Genomic DNA, 19,623 nt, shown 5'->3' with positions numbered 1-19,623 from the left:
AGACGCTCGATTTGCCTTCCCAACACCCCAGAGCAACCTTCCAAAATTTGTATTGGGATCTGTCAAAACACCTGATTTGTTTTGTTTGTAAGGCTTGAAACACCTCACCGCAACTCAGACTCCTGCTTATTCGCGATACGGCTTATAACACCATCTGTGGAAAGTCTGCTAGAAAGCGACTTCTGCTGAGACTGAAGCTGCTTTGTGGCAGTACAAAAGCCGCGCTCGTCTCCCCTTCATGAGAGCGTAACGCAAACCAGGGCCTTTCCACGCAGACATTAAACCGCTCAAAACTCCCGGCCCAGCAACCCTCCCCGGTTTCGGGCGCAGGACGCGGCGATGACAGCAGCGGGAGGCGGCCCCTCCCGCAGAGCCAGGACCGCCCGCCCGCGCTGGCGGGGCCCACCCCCCGGCCCTCCAGGGCCCCTTCAGCGGCCGCCAGCAGCCGCCGGGGAGGCGGCGCCGCGCGCGGGGGGCGGGCGCTGAGGCGCGCTCCCCAGCGCCCCCCGCCGGCCCCGTGATGGAGGCGGGGCCGGGGCGGGGCCGGGGGCGGGGCCGGGGGCGGGGGCGGGGCCGGGGGCGGGGCCGGAGCCGGGGGCGGGGCCGGGCCTGCCCTTCGAGCGGGTCGCCGCGGGCAGGCGGAGCCGCCGCAGCTGCCGCCGCCGCCGCCGCAGCTGCCGCCGCCGCGCCATGGGCAGAGCCGTGGGGCTGGCCGGGCTGCTGCTGGGGCTCTTCCTCGTGCCCGCCGTGCTGGTGAGCACTAGCCTGCGCCACGGCGCCCCGCGGAGCGAGACCGAGCCCGAGTCCGCGCCGGAGCCGGCCGAGTGGGAGCCGGCCTCGGGCGCCGTCCCCGAGGACTCCCTGTGGCCCCTGCCGCAGTGGCTCCGCACGTCCCGCCGCCAGCTGCAGCTGGCCCCCGGCCGCTTCCAGCTGGTGCACGGCGCCGGCTCCTCGGCCGGGCCGGCCTGCGGTCTGCTGCAGGACGCCTTCCGCAGGTGAGGGGCGGCGGGGGCGCTGCGGGCGGCGGCCCGGTGGCGGGAGCGGTTACCTCAGGGCCCCGCCGGCGTCTCTGTTTCCCCCGGCAGGTACTACGAGTACATGTTCGGGCAGTCCCGCCGGCGGAAGCGGGGCCGCAGGCCGCTCGGCGCCCGAGCGGAGCCCGAGCTGTCGCAGCTGCAGGTGGTGATCGAGTCCCGCGACCCCGGCTGCCAGAGCTACCCGCACCTCGCCTCCAGCGAGGCCTGTGAGTACGGCGCGCAGCCGCCCACCGCCCTCCGCTCCGCTCCGCTCCCCTCCCGCGGCTCGTACGGCGTCGTTAGCCCTCGCCTTCCAGTCGTGTGGCCCTGGCCCGCCTAGAAGCCGGCGGCGGGCTCATTTCTTTATTTACTTTTAAGGAACTGGAAATCGCAGGCTCACTGAGGCGCTCGAGAACATTTCACAGCAGCCGCAGCGAGGAGACAATTCTTGCTCTGAAGGCTGTGGGAAGTCTCAGCCCGCAGTGAATCGTGAAGCTGGTTAGAAGTGTAACCTATGATTTCTGAAGTTTAGCTAGCATCCAACTCGCTTACCTGCTGCTGTCCTCTCCAGTAACTGTCGTTAAGAATCAGAGGTATTATGCTGTGCTGGACCCAGCTGTGTGTGCTGAGTTCTATCTATAGTCAGGAGATCATCCTTTCTCTCAGTACAGGGTGTCGAGTGAAGGCTGGCTTTGCTTATTCTTCTGCTCTCCTTAGAAACAGCTACATTTGAATTGAAGCTACCTACACTGGTTTACATACATGGTATTTCTGTTTTTTCCAGGAAAACAGGAAAGTGTTCATTGAACTTCTTGTTAGTCATCTTGCAGTATTATAAATCCACTTCCTTTCTATCAGTAGATACAAGAAAGGATTTAAAAACATGACGGTTACATTGGGTTTGTCCTGCTGTGCTTCCTTACTTCTGTGACTGAAGTCCAGAGTGGAGAAGTGCTCTAAACTGAAGTCGTAATCACCAGAGAAGTTTCTTAACAGAAAGTATTGCTTTTTGGCTGGGCAGGTTAGCACAGAATTCAACGTACTCAATTCATCTCATTCTGTCTTGAGATAATCTTCTGTACTAGGCAAGGCAGTTGTTTGGTATCCAGGATACAGATCCTTAGAAAAAGATCCTTTTAATCTTAAGTCATACATCTGCAGCAGGATTAATTCCATCTGACTTGTGATAGAAGGCACTGATTTTAAGTGTACTCAATCTTTTTGGTACATTTAGCCAAGTAGTAAGATTTTTGTATGCAAGTTTATCATACATTTCAATGCAAATGAGGTATAGCAGCAAAACTGCTAATGCTTTAGAATTTTTCTGCCACAGTCAGGTGGTTATACTGCTTTACTACTAGTTGAACTTTGAACTGGTTTCTGAACCTCAGATTTTAACCAAAGCTGGTGGCTCTCTTCTGTCACGGAATCTGTCAGATCATGTGATTTTTAGGTTGCACTCTTCAGAAAAGTCAAGAGTTTTCCCCTCTGCTGTAGGAAAGGAGTTTCCTGTTACAAGTAACGTGGAGTTTTCCTGATGTAGTAAGCTGAACTCTTCAGACTTCAGCAAGGTTTTAATATTCTGCTTTTAATGAGATAGCTTGTTCAGGGCACAAACGCTGAAATATGCAGTTATAGTCACTTGCTGGATTGAGCAGTTTGGCTCTTTTTCTTAATAGAGATGGTATGGATCAGTCAGTGACTATCCTATAGCAAGAGTTTTGGATGTGTAATCAAAGTACAAGTTATCTGCCCTGCTCCCTGCTGGCTTCTTGCCTGCTTGTGTGAAAGGTTCCAAACAGCCATACAAAACTTGTTCTGTGTTCGTTTAAGGTATGTTATATGTTCAGAAAAAAGCTTGCTGTCTTGGAAGTAAGCCCCTGACTGAACTACAGTTTACCACAGAAAGACCTGTGGAGATTGCAGTAGTCTTCTAAGTTTTCTTTCTTACCCAGAACTTCCAGTGTATGCAAGCTGTTCTTAGGTTAAAATGGAAGCTTGAGGTACTTTCTTCATGTCCCTGAATGGCTTTTCTCTGGTAGTTTAGATAAATGTTTGAACTGTATAACTTGTAACCAACCATTCTTTCATACTGAGGCAGATCAGCAATTTACCCCTCTGATTTGGTTTCTTTCCCTCTGTCGCTTCAAATGTGCGACTCTGGTCAGTTTATTATTGCTTTGATGTTTAAATAATAATATGAATCTATAGATTTATAGATATAGTGTATTTTTATACATATTTATGTGATTTTTTTTTAATTAACATATTTAAAAGATACTGTTTCTTCACTAAAATTTACTGAATCACTTTCAATGGAAAACCAGAATTACTTTAGCTTTTCTTTTTCAGTACTTTGTACTTTACTTCAGTATTCAAACTTAAGGGAGGATTGTTATGGATACCTTCAGGTACCGTTCATCATTTTACTTACCTTAGTTTGTCTTGCTGCCCCCATACATGTCCGCATCAGATGGTGGGGTCTGATTATTTTTTTTCCCCTTTGTAATTAGACCTTTATAGTAAGCACCTAATGATATTACTTGACAAGCTATATCTCTAAAAAAAAAAAGTGTAAGCATAATCTATATAAGAGGAAGATAAAACGAGAAATAAACTTCTGTCATTAAGTCTGGCTTAGTTACCCAACCCTTATCACCTATGTCTTAAATGCAAAAAATATCATCTGATATGTTTTAAGTCAGTTGAGTTAAACTTGGCCTGAATTCCAGCCCATGTGTGATATTTAATATTGCCATTGTTGAGCACCGTATTTGTTTTATCCTCTTGTTGATTAACTGTTGACTGTCTGACTAGTAGCTTGCATTATTTCAGAAGCACATAAATGAAAAGGAGCTGCACAGTATCACCGTTAAAACAGCATTGGTTAGAATTTAAAAAAAGCGAGACATGGCACTTGAAGAATCTCTTTATTGCCTGTTAGCATTGTCCTGTCAATCCATGCTTTCTTGAGGAATAACTTTTATTTTTTTTCTTTGCTTTAGATCATTTAACTGTAACTGAGCCTGTGGCTATACTGAAAGCATATGAGGTATGGGGTGCTTTAAGAGGTAAGCTGATAGTTTTCCTATAGAGCTATTTGTTCTGGGCTTATACAAACTCCATGGCAGACTAAGAACCAGCTGACCACTGAGCCTTGCCCTCATTCAGTCCTTCGTGGGAAGCAAGCTTGGGCATAGAGGCCAGAAGAATATCCAGATGTATGTTGGTCAGACCCTCGGTCTGGATGCTGAGCATCTCGGATCCAGTGGCACACTGTAAGTGCACTCTTGCTGTGCCTGAAATCAGCCAAGCCAACCAAATTCTGGGTGCTAAAAAGCTCTCTGATCTACAGTGTGAACAAATTACTCTCTGACTGCACCTGATAACCGAACATGCTGGACACATCACCAAGAAGACTGTAAAGCTGAAGTTTCAGTCTGCTGTTCTTACTGGAATGTTAGACTAAATTAGCAGATCTTTCATGCTGAATTAGAAACTTCACTAGTTCCAGAAATGACAGGAATACATGCATGACAACACCAGAAATTTCTGCCGTACTCTCAGTAACTTCCATACTATTCAAGGATTAATTTGGTGTAGCTGAGCTGTAGTGCTAATATTCAGTATTTGTCTATAATGGAGAGTTTGCATGGTTCTCTCTCTCTTCAGAATTTCTTTAACTGTTGTGCTTGAGCAATTAAGGAAGCTGTGCTAAAGAGGAAGAAACTTGGCTACAAATCATTCTTTCTGGCTATGTGAATACCTGTAAATAGTTATGGTCCTGTTTTTAACTAAAACTTTAAGGACAAGTACTTGATTGTATTCCAGATCCCTCTCTTGGATTTTTTAACAGGTTTGGAAACCTTCAGCCAGTTGGTTCATGAAGATGACTATGGAAGTGTAAGTATAGCTATTGACTAAAACTACAGTCCTAATAACAGACAACCTCATTCTTTATTAGGTGCTCTTCCAGAAACAGCAGATGTACTAGTTTAATCAAATGTTTTTTAAGAAAGTGATCCTTGGAAAGCTGTTAACAAACTTAAAAGTAAGTATTTCCTGTTCGAAATGATGAATATAAAATGGAAATTCTAATTTTTAAATCTTGTTCTCATAGTTTCTTGTCAATGAATCTGAAATTGACGACTTCCCAAGATTTGCTCATAGAGGAATCTTACTAGACACTTCAAGGCATTATTTACCTTTGAAATCTATTCTTACAAACCTGGTAAGTGGGCAGTTTTGTATCATTAATAATGCTTTTTGTTGTTGTGTTTTGCCCCCTGAGGTAGGTAGCAACTGGAGCTGGTATGAAAGGAGAATCTGTCTCCCCTGGCTGACTTTTAAAAGAACAGAGTGATCTTTGCTAAGTAAAGGTCAGAACATACACCAGAGAGGACTTGAGTGGGCAGACACAATGATGGTGAATCTGCAAAGGAGGCTGGGATTTGTGGTACCTTAGGTTTTCTGTATTTTCTGTTGCCTAAACCAGATCACATATATCTTGGAAGCATGTTTTGAGACATCTGACTGTTACCAAGCAATACATGGGAGACCTTGCCAGTCCTAGCTTCAGTGCCAGCGGTTGCAGGAAAATTCTAGTCTTTTCAATAACCAGGCTTCGGTAGTCCTTTCTTAGGCTGCTAAGCGCAAGCCAGTAATTAAGTAGTACAGAGCAAGGGTGAAATTGGAAATGATCTTTGGAAGCTACTAATTTCTTTCACTGCATCCCTTCAAAAAGACAAAAAAACAGACACACAAAAAAACCAAATAAAACTTTATCCAAAAAGCTTAAGTAAGCATACTAAGAATTGGATACTCCCACCTTGATGGGAAGGTGATGAATTTGTGTAATCATAGCAGCAAAAGCTGTGGGTTTTTGTGTTTTGTACTCCCCTTTTCTGCTGTTGAAATCTGTGTAGAAGAGCTTATTTGGTGGGTTGAAATGGAGGAACCCTTGAGTGGTGGAACATGCAGTTTCCTGTCTTGACTCTGTCTTGCTTTTCCAAGGTGAAGTAGTATTAGAAATTTCCCTTCCGTGTTGCAGAACTTTGAAAAGCAGGCTTAAGATGGGCAGGAAGATAGTGCAGGTAAAACCAGTCTTCATTTCTGAGGTCATCCTTGAACTATGCTCAGAACAAGTGCTCCAGCCACACCGCCCAAGTCGCAGAAGTCAACGGCAGGGACTGGGAGAATGAAGAACTGCCCACCACAGGAGAAGATCAGGTTGGAGACCATCTAAGGAACCTGAAGGTGCACAAGTCCGTGGGACCAGATGAGATGCATCTGTGAGTCCTGAGGGAGCTGATGAATGAAGTGGATGACAGATGAAGATCCTCCTGGAAGCTGTGCTGGGGCACATGGAAAATAAGGAGGTGACCTGTGACAGCCAACATGGTTTCACTAAGGGCAAATGGTGCCTGACAAATCTGGTGGCCTTTTATGATGGGGTTACAGCATTGGTGGATAAGGAGAGAGCAACTGATGTAATTTACCTGGACTTGTGGAAAGCATTTGACACTGTCCCACATGACATCCTTGTCTCTAAATCAGAGAGACATAGATTTGTTGGATGGACCACTCAGTGGGTAAGGAATTGGTTGGATGGTCACACTCAAAGATTTGTGGTCAACGGCTCGATGTCCAAGTGGAGAGCAGTGACTAGTGGCATTCTTCAGGGGTTGGTATTGGGACTGGCGCTGTTTAACATCTTTGTCAGCGACATAGACAGAGGGATTGGGTGCACCCTCAGCAAGTTTGCCAACGACACCAAGCTGTGTGGTGCAGTCAACACACTGGAGGGAAGGGATGCCATCCAGAGGGACCTTGACAGGCTTGAGAGGTAGGCCTTAGCAAACCTCATGAAGTTCAACAAGGCCAAGTGCAAAGTCCCGCACATGGGTTGGTGCAATCCCAAGCACAAATTCAGGATGGGTGATGAGTGGATTGAGAGCAGCCCTGAGGAGAAGGACTTGGGGGTGTTGGTTGATGAGAATCTCAACATGGCCTGGCAATGTGCGTTAGCAGCCCAGAAAGCCAACTGTATCCTAGGCCACATCTAAAGAAGCATGACCAGCTGGTTGGAAGAGGTGATTCTCCCCCACTACTCCACTCTTGTGAGACCCCACCTGGAGTACTGTGGCCAGCTCTGGGACCCCCAGCACGAGAAGGACATGCACCTGTCAGAGCTAGTCCAGAGGAGGGCCACAAAGATGATCGGAGGGCTGGAGCACCTCTCCTGTGAAGACAGGCTGAGAGAGTTGGGGTTGTTCAGCCTGGAGAAGGGAAGGCTCCAAGGAGACCTTATAGCAGCCTTCCAGTACCTAAAGGGGGCCTACAAGAAAGCCAGAGAGGGACATTTTACAAGGGCACATAGTGATAGGACGAGGGGTAATGGCTTTAAACTGAAAGAGGGTAGATTTAGATTAGATGTCAGGAAGAAATTCTTCACTGTGAGGGTGGTGAGGCACTGGAACAGGTTGCCCAGAGAAACTGTGGATGCCCCATCCCTGGAAGTGTTCAAGGCCAGGTTGGGTGGGACTTTGAGCAACGTGGTCTAGTGGAAGGTGTTCCTGCCCATGGCAGGGGTTTTGGAACTAGACGGTCTTTAAGGTCCCTTCCAACCAAAACCATTCTAGGATTCTATGAACTTTCCTCTCCATGGGTATTTAACACTTGTATTTACCTTTAAGATCAGTCCCCGTTCAGCAAGTAGCGTTTGTGTAGTGTTTCATTTGCAGCTGAGGGTGCTTCAAAGACTCAGGTAGCTACTTGGGTCAGTATTTGTTGGCTTTTCTAAAAGAGGCAACAATGCCCAAAGAGTAACTTGACTTTTGAGACTTGCATTTCTAAACATTTTTGTGTTTCCGTAACTGTTGCTATTGCAGTTTTGTTTCCTTAAATTATGTTTGTGGCTCTAATACTTTCCAAGAGCTACGTTTTACGCCATTTTGCTAGTTTAAGAACAAGTATGGTTTTCCTCCCACCGCTGTGCCTGCTTGAATCCAGGCTAACCTAATAAAGAGCAGCAGTAATCCCTTCATTGACATGTGGTAACTAGATGCTTAAGGCAGCAGTTCAAGTACATTTCTTGTTTATGTTCAGCTGCTGTACTGTATTTCCAGGAAGGGCATTGTCCTTGAGGAAGGAGTGGCAGAGGTGAAGGTCAGGAGAAATAATTTTCTATGTGGAAAGATGGCATTCGATAGAAATGCATGAAGATATGCAGTAATTAAAACTTCTGCTGCCTAATAAAACAGATGAGATAATTTTGGGGAGTGGACAAGGTATAAATCTTCCTTTGGATTTGACGGGAGTTCCTGAAGAGATTTTGTCACTTCTTTAAACACAGCTTTGTGAAAAAAGAAAGGGGGAGGGGTGGAAATAATTGTATTGTGGCAAGGAGCTGGAAGCAACTGTGTTGCAATTACTCAGCCACGAACAATGTAAAGAACACTTACTCTGTCTGCTCACAGCACACAACACTTCTAGTGACTCTAACAAACTTGCATAACTCAGGGTATGTGTGTAACTGTCCATCTGGAGTCATAATTCTAAAATAAGTGTGTTAACATTTATCTTGATTATCTTCAAAAAAAGGGAAGTACTCACACAGTAATGACTGAAAACATAAGGGGAACACTATGTTCTGTGGGGAAAATGCATGGTTTGTTTTGTGTGCATTTGAAATGGATTCTGCAGAAGTCACTAGCAAGTAAGGATGTACTAAATAGTAGGAAAGTCTCTCATGCTGTTTAGTTTTTGAGTCCAAACTGTTTAGGTAGAAAAGTATAAGCTTTTCTGTAAGCTGAAATAGTTGATGGTGTATAGAGAATTACCCAGATATGTTCTGAAGTGGAAGAAATTCATAAGCATTTATAGCAGTTCCCCTTTTACCAGCCACTGTAGCATGATCTGATCAAGAGCTTGTTGACAGGAGTGGTGCAAATAGATGGCAGAGGAATGGAGCAGTAGTATAAACAGGCTGGTGCATTTTGGTGTATGCTTCTGGGATTTGGTGAAACATGGTATGCTTTTTCTTGGGTGTTTTTTTTTTTTTTTAGTTGTTGCCTTAGGCATGCAGGATATACTGGGACAAGACCACCTCTTTTGCATACGTTTTCTGTGGGAGTGCTTAACTAGACTGTATTGCATTATTTGTTACAGGATGCCATGGCTTTTAACAAGTTCAATGTTCTCCACTGGCATATAGTTGATGATCAGTCATTCCCTTACCAGAGTATTTATTTCCCTGAGTTAAGTGACAAGGTGAGTAAACATCATTGGAGCAGGGTGGGAGGGCAGAAATCTGGCACATATTACATGAAAATAAAATGAGAGCCTACCAGTGGTTGGGTACATCTGCCTTGGCTGATCGTGAAGCAGTACCAGAGGACCAGTAACCAGCAAGTCCACATTTAGAACCCTACCTGAGTGTCTGTGTGGACCATGTTCAAGTCTTCCTTAGTGGCTGCTTGGTAAATGACCTTCCTAACTCTTCTGTGCAAATTTGCTTGTGACAGTGATCCTCAGTCTTTGCAGGCCTTCAAGTAGTAACGGTGTGCAAATAACTTGTTGTGGTGAACACTGCTTGGATTTCTGTTGGTTTGTTTGTTTAACTGGTAGACTTCATGCCACTCAAATATAAGAGTTTCCTGTCACCTCTAGGTTTGGAATCACTGCAGTAGTACTTTTGCCTTGTCTGAGATCTAGTTAACTTCACAAAACACAGTACGTCTATAAGAGGTCCAAAAGTGAGAGGATGTTTTCTAAAAGAAATACAGTGCAAAGTGTCTCTTTATTTCCTGATTCACAGCAGATTTTGCTAATGAATGAAAGCCATCATGAGGTTCTTGCTCAGTCATGGTACAGTAGTAGCCAAATCAAGCATGAATAATTAAGTAGACTGAGCCTAAGCACTAGATTTGGGATTCTGTTTTAAAATGCATGCTAGAATCTGACCCTCATGAAAATTACATAGGCAGTGCTTGAGCAGATGCCATGATGACTTTTGTAATTCAAAAACTGTAGGTGTTGGATGGTGTAGTCAGATTATTTTTCTTAGTAATGACTGTGGAGTTCTGTCCTATTCCACACTGACAGCTGGAGAGAGGGACATGGCCTTTGTCTCAATAGCCTTCTTTTTGAAAGGCTTCTTGTTTACCATTATCTTTTTTGAGTAACTCAGCTGTGGAGACCGTTTCCAGATAAATGGAAGCTTAAGGTGATATTAATCATGAGGAGTCATGATGCTTTTCTTATGTAGTTAAGCTCTTTGGCAAGCATCTGTTCCACCAAACTGTAGCAGTCTGGGTCATTTGTCACATTTGTTGGCTTTGTGAGAATGGAATAATGCTCAAATTCAGTGTCACAAAACAAACATGCCCTGATGCTAAATTGGGCATTGTATTGAAACTGACAAGCAGAGGTGTTGGAAGAAGACCGTTGGCCTTGCATGTCATGTAACAAGGGGCCTGTGTTTCAGAACTAATGATGCAGAGGTGGAGGGGAAAACTAACTTGCCTCTGTACAGAAGAACTGAAAAATGTATCTTTCAAAAATCTGATGGAATAGAAATTAGCTTTTCTGCTTTCTTCAATAACTGTGAGCTAAGGAGGAAAGGACAGCCTGCTCAGGAGGTTTGGCTTAGTGTGGAAAAAGGGGTTAATTTTTGTGGGCTTTCTGTTGTGGGTTTCTTTTTTTTTCCCCCCACTAGTCAACTGAAAAGTTCTATCAGTTCAGTTACACGTGATAAACCAGAAAAGGCCAACTGGTAAAACTGCTCACCAGTCTAAACTGTAACACTTTAATCCCAGTTTTGTAAGCTGCTGGTATAATGTTTTGTAAACTGTCTCTAAATGTGAATACTTTACAGGGAGCGTACTCCTATAACCACATCTATACTCCTACTGATGTCCATCTGGTGATTGAGTATGCCCGCTTAAGAGGCATTAGAGTTGTCCCAGAGTTTGATACCCCAGGACACACCCAGTCTTGGGGAAAAGGTATGTCCAAAAAAGTATTAATGGTTAAAAGACTGTGGTAAGTAGGGTGTAGCAAGCAAATGAACTTGTTAAAAATCAGCCTTTAAAGTGCTTTGATAAGAGGTAGGCAAGGGGCAGACTCGGTGATGGTCATGACCGTTACTTGTTACAGGAGCTAAAGTGAATGGAGAAAGCTGACACTTCCTGTGCTGAATGTGTGTGCAAAGGCACAGATATATTCTGTCTGCCTTACACTCATGTTCTTGTTATTCTGCTTCCCCCCCCCCCCATCCTGTACTCTTCAGTTTAGAGTAATAAGGTAGTGGCTAGAAATCATAAGCTGCTACCTCTAGAGTAGAGATTTCTGCTTTGGGAAGTTTCTTTCAATGTGGTTGATGTTTCTATTGTAAAGTGATAATCTGCCCATGTACAAAACACAGCAAAGTTGGATGCTTCTTCACTCTTTATCTTCTGGGTTTCAGAGTAATAATTCTCTTGATAGACGATGCTTGAATCCTGAGAGTGGTGGTGTTTACATGTACTCAAGGGCCAGGGAACCTTGTGCCTTAATTCAAGGTGCACTGAGTGTGATTTCACTGCAATTAACATAAGCTGGTTTTGGCCAAACTGGAAGTAGTAAAGATTTTTCTAATGCTTCATAACTTGAGCGTTAGCCTTGGGCTGAGTGTGGTGCTCATCCTCTGGGGATGTGGCCATAATATTGGAAGATGCCTAAGGCTCTTTCTCACTAATATAAAATGAGGAGGAAAGGAACAAGGCAAAAACTAAATTTGCTAAACACTCTTTCTGAATCCGTCATCTCATGTGGTCTTTGCTGTTATGGAGCACTAATAAAAGCCAGTGGCTTACCTGGTGATATGTGAGGTGGTCTACATTCATATTAAGAGCAAGGTTCAGCTCCTTTGCCTAAAATCAGTTGTTCCTGATAGCTTCTTGTATAATAGTTTTTTTCAATGTGATGCATAGGAGCCAGTCCTGGCTTTGCCTATGAACCTCGGTAGCTATGCTTTGTTTGCATTCAAATTCAAGATATTGGAGAGAAGTCTTAAGGCATGTGAGGAGGGCAGTTGAAGCAATCTACCACTAGAGCCCTGTTTGGGGGAAATGTGCTTGGAGTAGGAAGCATGCAGCCAGGAAGATGCTGCTGCTGCAACCACAGTTTACCAAATAAACTGGACTTAGGAATCTCCAACCTACCTCTGTCTTTTTCCTGTTTTGTTATACTGGCTCATGTTGTTTCAGATATCTTGACTCAAGAGCCAGTGTTCAGTTTTGATGTCTGTCTAGCCTTCCTTTCTTGTGTAGAGGTAAATTCCTAGCAGACTCAGGTAGGACCTCTACCTTGAGCCATGTACCTCCCACCTACTTAGGTGTTAACAAAGCAGAGTAATAAAAAGAGGCCTCTGGAGCACACTCATTATATTTGGCTTCCTTCTAATTGGCTTCCTTTCTAAATCCATTAAAGTTTGTTTTTTTTTTTTTTAGTCAAGTAGTCATCCAGAAGCTGTTTTCCAGGTATAGTGACATGTTCCATAGATTAGTGTGTATTAAATCACAAATCTGAAAGTCAGAGTCCTGATTTGGAGTTAGAGGGTTCTTCAACCTTGGGCAAGTTGTTTAATGTCATCCTGCCTCTATATGATTATACTTAGAATAGATGAGCACTTTAATTAATATTAACCTTTTTAATATGGGTAACTGCCCACATGGAACTGAATGTCCTCTATTAATGTTTCTATTAGGTCAAAAAGATCTTCTTACCCCCTGTTATAATGGAGAACAGCCATCTGGGTCCTTTGGACCTGTAAATCCTATTTTGAATACAACTTATGACTTCATGACTAAATTCTTCAAAGAGATCAGCAGTGTATTTCCAGATGCATACATTCATTTGGGAGGAGATGAAGTGAACTTCGATTGTTGGTATGGTGACAGTTCAAAGAATAAATATCTAGTGCCTCTTAAACTTGCCTAAATCCATCAATTGCGGAACTCAGCTGTGTGAGACAGTTTTCAGTGCCTAACCCAAAGATCTCCACTCCTACTTCTATAACTATTTACAGGCAGAGCGTTTGTGATCCTCAACAAGTGAGTGATGTGCAGAATTTTGCTTTGACTAGTAGTTTTACAAATGTTCAGGTACTCTAAAGAATTTCTTCATGAAAATTAACATGGCAGGAAAGAGAACTAGTAAGGTAGAAAAGTACTAAGATAATTAACATTTGCATGCTTTGTGTTAAAGGAAAAGCAGCTCTTTCCATTGAGTTCTGCCTTCCAGAAAGTCTGCTAACATTAAGTATTACAGTACTGAGTCTTGTATTAAAAGTATGGCATGTATTAATAGAGTTCTTAAATTGGTTGTGGATTTTGAATATTTTGGAGTCTGTCTGCTGGAGTAACTAATAATACAGAGCTTGGAGCACATCTAATTGCATGAGTATTCAAATTGATCTAGTTAGTATTTGTGCATTCTCTTGAAACATCAAATCTGAATGCTCAGGACTTGCTTTAATTTTTTGAAAAGGAAGAGGATTTCTGGCAAATGCTTTATCACAAAAGTGTTGGTTTGTTTTTGGGGTATTTTCCCAAATTCTTGATTTCACTCTCACAGATCCCCTGGTACTATGGCTGCTCAGTTTCCAGACCTTCTGGCAACCTTCCCACAATGTCACAGAGAAGCCAGGAACGCTAGAGCTCTTAGGAGCTTGAGGCAGCCTGCCAGAGACTGCTTCAGAACAGGGACTCCAGTAGTTCTACCAGAGGATCAGGACGAAACTGTTTCGAAATACCCTAGATCATGTTAGCCTACTGCTTCTGCTCTGTTGTGCATGCCAGGCTATGGTGTGCTAAGGCATCAGCTAGTGTACTGTGCATAGGTGGAAATGGTTGGGAAATCTGGTTTAAACCAAATTATTCTTTTTTTTTTTTTTCTACTTGTTTTGTTATTATTTAAGGAAATCTAACCCTGAAGTGAAAGAATTCATGAAGCAGCAAGGATTTGGCATTGACTATGCTAAACTGGAATCTTACTATATTCAGAAGTATGTTGTGTTTTCAATTCTTGCTCACCTTTTCACTGCCACTGTCTGAGGGGGGTGTCGAGGTGAAGATACTGAAGCTGATTTATGTTAGCCTATGCTGTTTTCAAAAATTGCCATGTATTGGGGACTGCCCACTTTCTTTTATTTCAATACATAGAATGTAAAGTTCACAGCTTTAAAATGTGAGACACAAGGATATGTAGGCTAGTTCTATGCACACTCTGAATGTATTGGCTATCTTAAATCAGGTATCTGCTGTAATGTCAGCACACAGAGTGGGGAGGAAACGTCCTAAGGTTTTTGCAGCCATTTATTTCTCTCATATACCATGGATTTAGATATGTGTGTGAGTTGCTAGTAGTTCTGAACATCAGTTTCTGTTACTACACATGCATATCCTTATACATGGGAGAACATGTTCTTTGAGGCAGAGCACTGAAGGCCAAAACCAGAAAAACCTGGTTTTTCTTGGTCCCCTATGCAGTGCTGGGAGAGGCCTGATGTGCCTTAGGATAGAAAATGTTGCTACTTCATGTGCCTGTGCTGATCTCATTGAAGTTCATAAACATGATCTTATTTCTAAATTCTAGGATTTTGGACATTGTTTCCTCCTATAATAAAGGATACATTGTCTGGCAAGAAGTGTTTGATAACAAAGCGCAGGTAAGATGGAAAATAAATAAGATACTCTCGCATAACAGCAAAATATTGTGGAAGGCTTCCAAAGTAGACTATTAAGTAGTTATGGTTGTGTCTCTTAAGAGTTAAAGCAAGTCTGCTTACTTTAGCAACTCTCCACAGCTGTGGGGTCTTCCTTGAAATTATCATTTATTGAACATGTAAAATATGTGGAACAGGGAACACTAGCATTGAAGTGCTTTCTAAAGGTGAACACAGATAATATAATATGCTTTAGAGCATCAGAGTAAAGGGTAGGGAAGTTTCTATGAGTTTCCATATATTTTTCTCACATAAATGTGCGTCTGGTCTAGTAACACCAGATGCTCAGCTTTTCGGAGCTGCTCGGATAATTGGTGCATTAAGGAACTCTCTTGGGGCATTAAATGTCTATAGTGTAACCTAGGCTTCACTTTAGTGTGAACTGTGTTTAAAACCAGCAAAGAGCTAACCAGCTTTAGACTGTGGGGGGAAGAAAAAAAAGAGAAAAGGTAGCTTCCAAAATATTCCTCTTCAGAACAAAATACCACCCTCCCAGTTTTGAAATCTGCCATCCTTTTTCCTGACAACAGCAGTTAGGATTGTCTTTAATGTTTTGGGATTTTTGTTCTGTTTTTGTTTTTTTTTCCCTTTTAGCTGAAACCAGACACTGTAGTTCAAGTGTGGATGGAAAACAACTATGCTCATGAACTGAGCAGTGTCACTGGAGCTGGGTTTACTGCTATCCTGGCAGCTCCATGGTACTTAGACTACATTAGTTATGGACAAGACTGGAAGAAGTACTACAGCATTGAACCACTTGACTTCCCTGGTTTGTTACTACTTCTATATGCATGTTCCGTGCATGAAAGTCTTCGGTGCATAGTAAGGTGTAAATGGAAAGAATAAGGCTCTTCAGAGTGGTCATACAGTCACTGTGATCAGATATGCTGTAATCAAAGGACCTTGTCAGCTAGAACTCTGGAAAATTCTCAAATAAAAAAATGCAACTTTCAGTTTCTCACAGGAAAAAGTATGACCTTCCTCAAGCATTTAGCACTGGTGACTGTGTGACACAGGATGCTGTACTAGGTGGGCAGATGCATCATGCATTAGGGGCAGAGTTGTGCAAAATCGCTGTTGGTAGATGGACATTGAATTCCTATGTTAGCAAGCTTCTAGAGCATTAGACTGTTCTAGAAAAAGCCATGTTCTCTCCCTCTGGCTAAAGCTGATACAAACATCTTAATGCTCTGCCCAGGGCTTTCATTTTTGTGCAAGGTAGCTCAGAGCTGATTAGGGAGAACACTTGACTTATGTAGCTTTTTCAAAGAATGTTCTGTGTGTAATTGAATGAACAGTTTCAATCAGGACTGAAATCTCTGAAGAATGTCAGAATGCTGAGGAATGTTCTCAGAGGATAAAAGTTAAAATCCTTTCTGACAAAGAAGGGAAGTGGATTCTCTGGGCAAAATGGCCTGGTGGTTCTCACATTCAGTAACAAGACTACCAAAATGTTAAGTTAGTGTCCAGAATTGATATTTTATATGATAAAGCAAACAGTTGAACAGCAATCCTCTCTGAGTATTGGAAAGTGAAATTTTTTATATATGTCCATCTTCTGGGCAAATAGAAATTCTAACTTTCTGCTTTGAATTCAGGATCTGAAAAACAGAAGAAGCTTTTAATAGGTGGTGAGGCCTGCCTGTGGGGGGAATTTGTGGATGCAACTAACCTCACACCAAGATTATGGTATGAACTGTTTTATCTTTAGATTTTAGAAAGCCAGCTACAAGAAACATTAATCCAACAGGACTGTATGTTAGTGGTAACAGTGCTCTATACTGAACCTAAGCAGCTATAAAAATTGATGCTTTTAGATATAAGACCTGGCATTAAAAACTTTATTCTTGGTTATAAACTATACCTACTCTAAAACTCACTATATCTTTACAGGCCTCGAGCAAGTGCTGTAGGGGAAAGACTCTGGAGCAGCAGGAATGTGACCAACTTGCAGGATGCCTACAAAAGATTGACTAATCATCGATGCCGCATGCTCCGGTAAGATTAATAGCTATAGTAAAGCTTGGTTCTCATGCCTTATAATCAAGGGAGTTCAAGTACAGGCCCAAATGGCTGGCCTGGAAATGAAGGGAGGGGAGCTAGCAGTCTAATCTGGCTATGTAAACGTCAGCCCATGTGTTTTTGTATCCTCAGAAGAGGAAAAACAGATATATTAAGACAGGAGTTCTAGACAGTTTTCATAACTCATTAACTTTCTTCAGTGAAATACTAGAATTCATCTATGCCTCTCTTTCCTCTAAAGAAAAAACCAACATGATTGACTGACTTCAGACAAAAAGGATATTGAAGGGTATGTGGGAGGAGTACACAGGAGAAAAAGTAGACTTTTAAATTTTTTTAATTATTATTTATTTATTATAAATAAAGACAGACATGCAGCAGGCAATCAAGTGGAGCTGTTTGCATGAGAGGTGAGTTTGAGTGAGCTATTCTTCCAGGTATTGCCTTAGTGTAAGGACTGAAAGAGGTGGATAAGGAGTCCCTGATGAATTAAATTTCACTTATGGCTACTGTAAACAAAGTCAGCTCATAACATACTATTCTCTGCAGCTCTTTCCTAAAAAGTACCTAAGCAAGTTACTGGTTAATTTTTGCTAGTGCTGTCTTTGTATGTTTGCAGTTGTAGAGATGAGTGCTTTCTAGGTCTTAAGTTCGAGTTTGACTCCACTTTTAAAAGTATGCAGTCAGAGAGCCTTTTAGGTTTTCCCAGACGCTGCTGCAAAGTTGGACTTCAGCAAGAATGCAACAGGCCATTTAATTTCTCTACAAAAGTTTATGACAAATCATTGAAAATCCCAACAGTGTGAAGAAGTATTTCAATGTAGATACAAATTAGGTTTTTAGAGGACAAGATACAATGGCAGTTAGTCAGCATGCAAAACTCAAGTACTCCTCACACTCCTGTAGATGTGTCAGCATGATTATCTGCTGGAATCACTTTTTTTTTACTCTTTAATTAATCAAGGTAAGAGTGACTGCAAGTTTTGGCTTGTTGGGTTTATTTCAAGCTGGCTTTAAATAATGCTATAGGAAAATAGTTATATGTAAATTGTGTTATCTCAGTCATGAGAAAAATAGATACATTAAGGGAGAGTTAACAAATGCATTCTAAAAACAAGATTAAAGGGCTTCAAAACAACTTATGTCCTACCACTTAACTGGATGGTGCATCTCTTGATGAGACTTGGAGGAAACACTGATACAACTGAACAGTGAAGTGTACGGTGGCTGTACCTCTAGGATTAGGGTTTTACAGTGAACTAAGCCATGCTGCTCCTGGATCTGGTTAACTATTGCCACATCTCCGCCTTCTTCCTTAACGCTGGCACCTGTATTGCTGTATGTAGAGCTGATCCAGATGACTGTAGCTGGTAGTGCTAGCATGAGATACAAAATGCAGGGGCAGACTAAGGGCTACTCTGTGCACTTGTTGCACACTTTTTCCTTAAACTACTTTCTGGTCCTGAAACTGCTTTGCTGGCATATAAACTTATGGTGAACAACTCCTGTTACAAACAGCCTGCCTTAATAAAAGGACATAGCCTCCTGAGAATGATTCCTTTTGTATAGGCTTTGAACCACAAAAACACTAGAGAAACCATTCCCTTTCCACTGATGAAATGACCATTCCTTGGAGCTGCAGTTATGTTGCCTTTTATGTCTATGGGGCTTCCTTAGCATTGTGTGAACTCAGAGAGCTGATTTAATCAGTCAGGTTGTTGTGAAGTCTTGGAGCGTGTGCAAAGGACTCTGTCCCTGCTACCATTTTTATATGTGGTATATACAGACTGTGGCAGCTGTAGCAGGCTAAAGAGCTTTTCCATGTGGAACAGGAAAAGTTCTGCAGCAGGGTACCAGGCAGTGAGGGAATGGGTAGGTAGAACTTTGTAACAGCTAGATCAAGGTCATTGGAAGAACAAGTAGCTCTGCCTATCCAAGGCTGAGGCCACTGCTGTTGAAATAGTACCATGAAAGTAGTAGCTGCTATTCAGATCTAAACTCAACTTCCTGTAGGAGGATACAGCAGCCCAAACTGCAAATAGTGATGGGAGAAGGGAAACAAACAGGTGGGTGTACATTCCAGAGACCTAGACAGTAACCCTGTCTTTTACTAAGGGGAATTTTTGCTTAGGGGCAAGCAGTAGTTCAGCTGAGCTATTTCATTACCCAGTTTCTTCCATTGCAGCTCTTAAGTGCAATTTAAACACCAATTTACATTATTCTACAAATCACTGTAGCAGTACTATCTAGGTCTTAAATATCCAAGAGGCAGAATTTTGACTACAACTACTTTAACTCTGAAACATCTTTTTGTACTATCTTACTGCACCATCATAAGCTAAAGGGGTTTTTTGTTTGTTTTATAGCAACATAAGAACAGAACAATTTATGTTGAATAGGGCCCTTTTCCACTCCCCAAATAGGCCCATCTGTTATTTCTTGGAAGTAGTTTTGTTTAGACCAAGATTAGAGTGCCAGTATCTCTCTTCCTGCCTACACAACCAGCCACATTATTTTATTATAATCACACACATTCCCCTTTATTTTAACAGCCGTGGAGTAGCAGCTGAACCTGTGTTTGTTGGATACTGCCCCCATGAAGCAAGAGGGCAGTAACTGCTGCAACGACTTCTAGTCAACAACCTGAAGTGCCTCTGGGATATGAATATAGATGCTTGCAGTTTGATATTTGAACCAAGGCTTAAACTTTTCACTTTTGAAATAAAGTTATTTGACATTCTTCTTGGAGTAAAAATGGTGGGTTTTAGCTTTCATTAGAAATAGGGATTCTTCACTCTGAAATCCTGAAACTTGATA

The 19,623-nt window shown here is 42.6% G+C and overlaps 1 protein-coding gene across 1 annotated transcript; it reads left to right on the top strand.

Annotated features, from left to right (window-relative positions):
• Positions 1-611: 611 nt before the first annotated feature.
• Positions 612-19,546, top strand: HEXB (hexosaminidase subunit beta). Its single transcript, XM_075020072.1, has 14 exons — positions 612-995; positions 1,086-1,243; positions 4,022-4,087; positions 4,873-4,919; positions 5,137-5,247; positions 9,186-9,287; positions 10,894-11,023; positions 12,766-12,946; positions 13,978-14,064; positions 14,655-14,727; positions 15,379-15,553; positions 16,383-16,473; positions 16,678-16,782; positions 19,359-19,546. The coding sequence occupies exons 1-14, from the start codon at positions 691-693 to the stop codon at positions 19,420-19,422; spliced, it is 1,695 nt and encodes a 564-aa protein (XP_074876173.1). The 5' UTR covers positions 612-690; the 3' UTR covers positions 19,423-19,546.
• Positions 19,547-19,623: the final 77 nt, after the last annotated feature.

This window comes from Buteo buteo, chromosome Z (genome assembly GCF_964188355.1).
Source record: "Buteo buteo chromosome Z, bButBut1.hap1.1, whole genome shotgun sequence".
Lineage (NCBI taxonomy): Eukaryota > Metazoa > Chordata > Aves > Accipitriformes > Accipitridae > Buteo > Buteo buteo.
The sequence above is the reverse complement of the archived record's forward strand: the minus strand, read 5'-3'. Positions and strand labels throughout refer to the sequence as shown.